Raw genomic sequence first — 9,600 nt, 5'->3', positions numbered from 1 at the left:
TATTAAACTTAGGCGGCATATTTGGTTTTGAAGTTTTTTTTTTAATTCTACTCAATTTAATTTCATTTATCTACAATTCAATAATGCAATTATTATTTTTTTAATTATTTTTCTTCAATTTTTAATATTAAATTTTCTCAACTATTCATTACATTTTTTCAACAATACGATTATTATTTTTTTCTCAACTATTCATTATTTTTTTTATTTTTTTCAATAATTCACCAACACAATCATTACAATCCAAAATAATATTTATAATATAACCCCAATCCATTTCCAAACAAAATCAGATATTACAAACTTTGGGTACCAAGAAAAAGAAATCCATAGCTGATACTAGTAGGTGTCATCCCAAAACAAGCCCGCCAATTCAAGGAAATGCTCTTTCTTCCAATTCTCTCAGAATAGTTTGGCAGATTGGATGAGAAGATTCCGTGTCATTCAAGGAAATGCTCTTTCTTCCAATTCGGAGGTTGCTCGTCGATGAAAACTCTCGCGAGTCACAATATCGCTACTCTGAGAGAATTTTCATCATCCAAGGAGGAGGATATAGCATTTTCCTGACTGCTAAATGACTTCTTCCGGTTTTGTCTCGAAAATCTTTGTAGTTGTACATCGAAACAGCAAAATCAAAAAGCCAATATATTACTAGAGCATACAATAAAAAGTTCCAGCATTTTCCATGAATATTGACAGCAATAGAACCTGTTTATTCTCTTAAGATAATTGTATTACCTCTACATGTCTTTGTACAACAACTGATATCTCGGTATTCTCTCCGGGGGCAAGGGGCAGTTCACGATCAGCTTGCCTTTCATCGCTCCCCTGTAGTTTGCCTGCACAAAAGAACATGATTTATCCATACATTAAGCACATGGAACAATTCAAGAAAACTATCCATACCGCCAGATAAAGGTTCTATTTGGTACAACTGAAAGGGAAAAGAATGGATTGGAATAGCCAATCAAAATCGTTGGTTTCACAGGACAATTCCAAATATATAAGATTTCCATTCCCTTCTACCAAGTGGTGAAAAGAGATAAATAAGTTAGCAATGCAAAGCTTTCTCAAAGTCGGGAACCAGTCAAAATCTTGGCCCTTCAAATTGACAACATATTATGCCTCATTCCTCCAGGAGTAACAAGTCAGTTTTTTTTTTTTTTGCTAACCCGGGGTGTCCAGGCTTCGCCCGACTAATCCCCTGGGCCCCGTGAACCCCGGCGGCGCACGGAGCGAGTAATTACGCCAAAGACGCTCCGGTGGCCCCAAGGGGATTTGAACCCGGAATCAGGTGCAAATTTAGACGCACCTTAAACACTAAGCCAAACCCCTTGGGTTGAGTAACAAGTCATTTCTAACAACAGAAGTATTGCACAAACCATGCCCTACGAAAGCTATATATAAAGAAGATCTATTTCAACGGATGGACTATTTCTACAGCTTTCATTGCAGAAGTCATCGCAATAAAAATCCTCGAGTTATTTCAATCAAAATATGTATCTAGCTCTCCGTATTTTACGCCCATCCTATCAATCTCCAGAATATGAGCACTCTTCTGCGTGTACAGGAATCAGCAAGACTGCACCTTAACTCTCACCGAGGACAAGACCAAGGGCATGCAAAACTCGAACCAGAGCCATGAGCCCTTTTCCATTTCCAAAAGGGTTCATGCCTCAGATGATCAATTAGCCAATTAGGAATGCAAGGCAAGCACAAAGAAGTCGAGAATGTGTACTAGTAAGCTGCAACGAGAGTTTGTTCAAACACCAAAGATCCTAGGTTGATTCTCCCTCAGAATGGTTAATCCAAAACACTTGGTCATAAACAGTACTAGGAGAACCACCTCCTGCGTTGAAAGGAGACCACAGCAATGCTCTAAGAGCTTCTAGCATGATCAAAGCGTGATTTATTATTTCTTATCTGAACTATCCCCTCTAGCATGAAGTAAGACTATGATGTCGGTCCAGCTCCAGGACTTAATTAATATAGAAGATTGAATGCACAAGCATGGAGATTGAACCTCAAGGTGATGTGAAATTTTGTAGGAGGCCATTGCCAAAAGATCTAAAAGCTTAAGGCGATGCATAAACTGAAATGCTTTTCACAGGTATACACATTGCAATCTCAAGCATAGTATAATTTGCTTCTGCAAAGGCAGAGCAGAGACAGAAAAAAAAGTGACCTTAGCATCTCCTCAAAGGAATCCATGTCACTTACCTCAACAACATCAATGAAGTCCTGTTTCCTGCGAAATGCCCCGATCCATTTGGTGTGATCTGCAGTTCTGTAATCACGAGCAAATAATTCTAAAATGTAAAACACTAAAACAGCAAGAACAATGTAGGAATATCGACTAAACAAGGAAGGCGTGTAGATCATCGAAAGATGACCCAGACCTTTGAATGCACAGTAAGTCCGAGTTAAACTTAACAATTCCTTATCCATTCGGGAATTCGACTATGGGAAGTAAAAACATTTTAAACACCTGATGCAACTCTTATCAAAACATCCACCAGTAGATTCCTCAATCACAATTGCAGATTCGTAATCCTCAATGAGCAAGAAATTACAGAAAATGGCAACTATTAAGGGCATAAATAACACTTTTTTTTTCTCAGGGAAAGCAAAATACGATACATTTATCGGATTTCATCTGTCTAAGTAGAATGGCATACCCGCAGTCCATCTTCATGTGATGAGCGTTAAAGAAGAAGACGGAGGAAGGAGTCAACGTGATGTCGAAATACTTGACGTAGACTTGCACGTCCTCGGAATCAATGTCCACGAGAGCTACGGTGGCAAACTTTGAAACTTCCCTCGCAGATTTCGCGAGCTGCACGGCAATCCGAGGACATTAATAAAGCTAATCCGGCGAAGTGGAAGTTAAGAATCGGAGATGAAATTGAGAAAGGAACTCACGATGTCATCCAGCTGCATGCACTCGGCGTCGGAGGCGCGGCCGAAGCGGAGAACGAGGACCTTATCGATGGTGTCTCTGATGACGGAGTCGACCTCCCTCTTCTTCGTCAGCGTCGTTAGCACGTAACTCATAGGCGATCGGTTGACCGATGCTCTCCTCCTCAAACCTCGGATAGCGGCGATGGTGGATCACCGTCCGACGGAGCTCCACCGGCGTCAGGCCCAGACTCGGAGTTCAGTCGGTCGTTGCAGCAGCTCCAAAAATTCAGAGAGAGAGAGGGAGGGGTGAATTAGAAGCTGATAATGGGCCGGACCAGCCCAAACTTGTGGGCCGAATATTTTGGGTCTTTGCTCGAGGATCCACCAAATGAGGGTCAGCCACGTGTAACAGTTGTACAAGGACTTCCTGCGGTCGTGACTCATGCCGCGGCACCTCCCCAATTTCAAGAAAATGACTTTTGGTCCCAAAACTTTGACTACTTTTTCACTTGCACATTACATTTTTATTTTTAATCATTGTTCTCAATGGTACACGATTTTTTCACTTAAGACCTACCGTCCACTTTTATAAAAACTAGACATATGCTTGCGATACGCTCGAGATTTACTTTTAAAAAAGTTTTAGAAAAATCTTGTCATTGTTATTTACCGTCGTCTGCCTTTATTTCATTTGTATAATTCTCAGTAATATTTTATGGGCCTATTTAATAATACAAAATTAATAAATTTGTAAATTATGTTAAGCGTTTGTAAAAAAAATTTCTTGGATTCAACCAGAAAAAAGAAGTCTTGGATATACATTGAATAGGAAACGGAGAGGAGAAAGAGAGAGAAGAAAAAAAAAAAGGAGGGAGAGAGAGAAATGTAGGAGGTGGAAGTAGAAGTTACTTAACAAAATCACTACTTTGACGAATAATTTAATGGTCATGATTGAGTAGAGTTAATGGACGATATGCATTTAAGGAAATAGAAGTGAGATCAAAAAGTGAATTTTTGATTATATATAATACAAGACGCATATCCGTGTTATGCACGACGTAACGTAGTTTTTTTCTTAGTCTATTATAATCTCTAAAAGCATAATTATTTTTCATAATTTTAATATGTGTATAGATATTTTATAACAATTAAAAAGGATATTTACAAATTAAAATATTGATTATTCTTTTATGAAACCTAGTTTAAGAAAAATGGAAATGATGTGATGAAATGGCGCGTGAGATTTGGAACATGAGGGGAGAGAGAGAAGAAAGAAAGAGAGATTAATGGGAGAGTGTAGAGAGCGAGGAGTTACCGACAAAAGATACGGTAGCTATTTATACATATATATATATATATACACTATTTTAGCTTTAATCCAATAGTTAATATTAATAAAGAAAAATATCGTAAGGGTATTTTAGAAAATTTAAAAGTTACACCGAAAGGTTACTTCTCCCATTAGGATGGTATAAATATAGATATTAATTTTACATTTTTCTTAAACAAAAAATAATTTTCAAAAATAAAAAAGAAAGACAAAGAATAAACTGGGCAAATAAAAAAAAAGATAAGAAATATGAGTTTGGTCGATTAGGTCGTCTTAGAAAATACTATCGATCTCGAAGGATTTAGCAATTGTTGATGACCCGTGTCGGCCCCAACCTCTCAGCTCCGATCTAGCCTTGCCTCCCACTTTGTAAAAGATCTTTCAATTTTGAGGAGATATTTTTCTTTTCTTAATTATAAGAAGCACCACTTGCGCGAGTGCTTTGGGGACGGAAAACTGGAAAAGGACTAAAGTGAACAAATATGCAACATTGAGGATAACAGTGAACGAAAAAGCGTTTAAGGATTAAAGTGAAAAAGTGGTAAAGTGGAGTACGGAAAGCGTATTTCTCCCAATTGTCTATAGCGGCGGTTGATTAAATTCTATTCTTTCCTACGCCGGGTGCATCAAAGCCCAACTACTATGATCAGGGGGCCTCATTATCATCTTCTTCTCGTCCGTTTCTCCATACGTAGTTTCGTATCAATTTCCTCCCAATCTCCAGCCGAGTCCATCACGGCAGCTACGGGAGATCGGATATTTGAAGATCGTTCCGATTCTCTCTGTAAATCCACTTTTCCCCTTTTCGATTTCAATAAGCGTTGATTTTTACGTGCGTTGTTGTGACACCCGATCTGTGGCGATGATGATGATCATCATGTTCGATGTTTCCTATGCCGAATTTCCTTTTTGGCTTCTAAGATGATGGTGGGTTGGTTTATCGGTGACAACGTTGGGAATTTTTGTTGGCGTTAGGGTTTGGTCACATGCGATTGCCACGATGATGATAGATCGGTAAATAATTCCTGGAATGGGATGATCGGGTTCATTTGGACAAAATCGCGTCGTACCCTCGCGATAATCGATGGATTAGATGAGGAAAAAAGTCTGCTTGATTACCTTCTATGTGGTTGTAATTCGATGTGATTTATCCATCGGTGCTAAAATGAATTTTCGATTTGATCAATCGATGGGAAGAGTGGTGGAAGCCTGAATGACCGTTAATGGGTACAATCTGCAGTTTACTGAAGTATAGTGGTTTATGGAAGATGGGTTTTGGCATCATATTCGCCGGAACTATATTCACTGCTGCAAAAAATACTTTTATCGATTTTTCAGGATCAAAAAGGAATTTTTGTGGTTAATAATCTCTCTCTCTCTCTCGTGAATCCATGGTGAAGAACTTTTAGGGTGCATAGTGTCTTCCTCCATCATTAGAACATGTTGATTACGGGTACATGGATTGTATCACATCCCTTCTTATTGTCTCTGCTGTGGTTTGTTGTTCTTTTGTAATCTTAATCACTGGTGAAGTATTACATTAAGTTATGCTGTATAAAATAGTCTGTGCTTCCGTATTCCAGTATTTCTGTTGTGGATGTCTCAAAGCTCAGCAGACTCTTGTAGATGTTAGTTCTTTAATTAGCAACGACAATATCCTCTATCCTAAACAGAGAGTTTATTTGTCTGTGTATGCAGGCTGGAGAAATAGTTGGTGATATTCTGGTTCGTGATAAATTGCTAGGATTATTATCAAGGGTGTACTCTGGCAATTCGCGGAGATACGCATTGCCACTTATTTATCCTGTGATTTTGAAATTCTGTGATTGCTTTGCTCTCTAAACTCAGTGAAGGATCTCTGTTCAATACCTAAAACTGAGCAGCCTTAGAGATTCAAAAGGACTCGGTAGTGCTGAATATAGAGTGCTCGCTGCTTGTTGCTTGCTCTCTTGGTAAGCAACTGTCTATGGCTATTCTATGTAATCTTACTGATCCTTTTTGTTCATGATAATTTATCTATCTTACTGGACTCGGTCTGGTGTCTTGTTTGACCCTGTTTCTTCCCATTAAGATTTACAAACGAGTAATGCTCTCAATGACGGCAAAGTTCAAGAAGATTAATATAGTAATCCTCGTATTTGTTAATCTTAAAATATCTTTTCTTAGTTTCTTACTAAGTTTTTTAGCCTTAGGTAATATTTAGGATGCCTATTCTCTCTTGTAGACACATGAAGGGCGTGGTCATGCCCTTTCAGATGGCTGTCTCCTGCTTGTTATTTTCAATCTGGGTCTTTTATATCACTTAACCTTAACTTACTTTATTCGAGAAAACCTTCCATTTATGTTGTTCTTCTCTAGAAGAACATCTATGAGTTTGCCTTGTTCTGCGGACTGTTCTTGGAAAAATCAATGGAAAGGCTACTCAGTAAGATAACAATGCGAAAGGTCTCAATGGAATTCCAACACGCATAAAATGGATGTATGAATGCAATCGATTGGTTTAAGACTAATAAATATAAAGCATATACTTGCTATTAACAAGTTAGAAAATTGTGAATGGTCCAGTTTTGTCGGTGTATTTCATTCTCTGAAAAATATCATGATTGTTTTATTTGGGCTGCTGTTAATCTTTTATGTTGATATTCTAGTGGACATTCTAATAAGTTGCATTTGTTTAGTATACGGGACAGTGCATGCAAGATGGCTGGTGTAAAACGAAGATTGCATAATGATTCAGATATTCGTGCGCTTCACAAAGAGTTGGACGAGGTGTCCTGTGCCATCTGCATGGATTACCCACATAATGCTGTTTTACTCATGTGTAGCTCTCATGACAAGGGTTGCAGATCTTATATATGCGATACAAGTTACAGACATTCTAATTGCCTAGACAGATTTAAGAAACTGAAGTTGAATTCTACAAGCAGTCCATCCAGTTCCTTCTCTAGAAACTCAGAAACTTCTAACAACGCCACTGATAATAACAACACTGCTTTATCTAATGGATCACTTGAAGCTTTAAGGGAAGACAGCAGTAGAGACAACAACAGTCGAAACAATACTGAAAATGTAGGAGCTCAGGTGGGAGGTACTCTAGAGCGAAGTGGTTCTTTGCTTGTTGAAGATTCTTCAGAGTTGAAACTGAGTATGAAATGCCCTTTGTGCCGAGGAGATGTGCTGGGATGGGAGGTTGTAGAGGAGGCCAGGAACTATCTCAACCTGAAAAGCAGAAGCTGTTCCAGGGAGTCTTGCTCTTTTTCCGGCAACTACCAGGAGCTGCGGAGGCACGCTAGGCGGGTCCACCCAATGAGCCGGCCATCTGATATTGACCCATCAAGGGAACGGGCTTGGAGGCGCCTTGAGCATCAGAGAGATTATGGAGATATTGTCAGTGCTATCCGATCGGCGATTCCTGGTGCTGTTGTAGTTGGAGACTATGTAATCGAGAATGGGGATGGTGGTAGGTTTCCGAGTGAGAGGGAAAATGGACCATGGTGGACCACCTTCTTCTTGTTTCAAATGATCGGGTCCATGGACTCTGGCAGTGGGTCGAGGCCTAGGCCTCGTCCCTGGAGGAGGCATCAGAGCAGGCGGTTTGGTGGTGGGCATTCTCAGAGGCGAATGCTCTGGGGCGAGAACTTGTTGGGCCTGCAAGATGAAGATGACGATGAGGATGCTGAAGATACCGATGGTGGCACCCGCCAATACAGTGATGGTGGCGAAGACGGGTCTCCTGTCCCGAGGCGTCGGAGGCGTTTGGTGCGATCGAGGTCGGATGAGGAACAGTAACGACGGATCCCTTCACGCATGTGGCGGTGGACGTGAGACTTACCCTAGGCACTATAATCTTCTTCTCGAGAGAGGGTCAACCTCAGATGTTTTCATTGTTGTGGGTCCGACGGCAGTAAACATCCGATCGTTCTTCAGCAACTAGCTGTTGTGATTGACCTGGCTCAATGGTGGTGCTCTCATTGACTCGGTTTCTACTCTACCTGGGATTGGCAACTTGAAATGACCTATCCTGACGTGCCCATCTCTGGTATTTCAGTCCTCAAGTTCTCTCCAATGGGGGAAATGCGGAAGCTCCGGGTCTGGGCCCCGGAGAGATTGCAACGTTACTGGTCTGGTTCGGTTTGAAATTTGTCTTTCAACCTAAAGAAGATTGATGTTGAAGGCTGATTGCTTTGCAGCCTCAACAAAGCTGTGTGGCTCAATATGTATTTGCTTGGACAAAGATGTGTTTTGGCTTTAATTAATTGTTGTTTGTCATGCTATATAGAATGCGATCTAAATTTAGTTAGCAAAGTTGGCAGTTTGTACTTTGGGTATGAAATTGCTCAGAATTATTGAATCCTTCCTTAAATTAAACACAGTACGTCCTTGTGAGTCGGTGGGAGTTCCTTATTTAAAGAAGGGTATATTGCATCATATAGTCTAATATTGGCAGATATTCTTAAATCTATCTCAACGTCGAATTTTTGTCTAAAGTATTTTAACGTTATTAATTTGATATCACCATCTAATTTCAAGCAAAAAAACGATGTTGGAATAAATCTAAAAATATTGATCAACGTTAGGCTATATGATGCAATAAATCTTTTAAAGAAAGACTTTTACGGTGCGTTTAGATTCAGAGTTAAAATAATTTTAATTTTGATTGTAAAAAATGACAAATGAATTGGGATTATAAATTTGATTTGGAAAACGTGTGTTTTTATTGTGTAGGGTGTTGAGTTAAAGTTAAAGTTAAAATTTTTAACTTGAGAAATGTGTATTTTTATTGTGTAGTGTGTTGAGTTAAAGTTAAAATTAAAATCAAAGTGATTTTAACTCCCAAAACAAACATGCCTAATTTTTTGGCAAAAGATTTTAGAAGTATAATTGGTTTTTTTTAAAAAAAATTCTCTCACATCTTGCCCGATGACCAAAAGGTCCGAAATTTGATATTCAGTGGGCTGTCATTGCCATTTTATTAGATATCCTATTTTAATGTACTATATCTATAAGTTTTCATTGTAACTGAAAAAAGAAAAAGTCATTTATTATTTCTTAGATAGATTTCGTACTTAAAGAAAGATTTTAAGATATAAAATTTTGAATAATTTTGATTGCAAAAGTGATTTTTCTTAATTCATGACGATGAAAATTACTTCTATCCCATTTGTTTCGCATAAATGATTTTTCTGGCGGAAATCTATTTGCATAAATGATTTTTCATGGGAAAATCAATTTCGAGGAAAGTGATTTCCAGGAAGTGTTCACCGAAGTGTTCTCTGTCTCCAGATATTGGAAAATGTGGAAATCACTTTCATGTAAAACCATTGCCATTCAAGTAGTTGGATTTTCTTTATATATAAAAGTTATTGTAA

The 9,600-nt window shown here is 38.7% G+C and overlaps 2 protein-coding genes across 2 annotated transcripts; one reads left to right on the top strand and one right to left on the bottom strand.

The window, feature by feature from the left end:
- Positions 1 to 236: 236 nt before the first annotated feature.
- Positions 237 to 3,206, bottom strand: LOC116212774 (thioredoxin-like protein 4B). Its single transcript, XM_031547461.1, has 5 exons — positions 2,923 to 3,206; positions 2,679 to 2,836; positions 2,221 to 2,287; positions 739 to 839; positions 237 to 603 (listed from the first exon to the last, which is right to left on the bottom strand). The coding sequence occupies exons 1-4, from the start codon at positions 3,052 to 3,054 to the stop codon at positions 741 to 743; spliced, it is 456 nt and encodes a 151-aa protein (XP_031403321.1). The 5' UTR covers positions 3,055 to 3,206; the 3' UTR covers positions 237 to 603; positions 739 to 740.
- A 1,659-nt stretch (positions 3,207 to 4,865) lies between these two features.
- LOC116213783 lies at positions 4,866 to 8,617 on the top strand. The gene is made up of 3 exons (XM_031548840.1): positions 4,866 to 5,015; positions 5,930 to 6,183; positions 6,910 to 8,617. The coding sequence occupies exon 3, from the start codon at positions 6,932 to 6,934 to the stop codon at positions 8,018 to 8,020; it is 1,089 nt and encodes a 362-aa protein (XP_031404700.1). The 5' UTR covers positions 4,866 to 5,015; positions 5,930 to 6,183; positions 6,910 to 6,931; the 3' UTR covers positions 8,021 to 8,617.
- The last annotated feature ends 983 nt before the right edge of the window (positions 8,618 to 9,600 follow it).

This window comes from Punica granatum, chromosome 7 (genome assembly GCF_007655135.1).
Source record: "Punica granatum isolate Tunisia-2019 chromosome 7, ASM765513v2, whole genome shotgun sequence".
In the NCBI taxonomy this organism is placed as follows: Eukaryota; Viridiplantae; Streptophyta; class Magnoliopsida; order Myrtales; family Lythraceae; genus Punica; species Punica granatum.
Note: the sequence above shows the minus strand (reverse complement) of the source record. Positions and strands in the feature narration are given on the sequence as shown.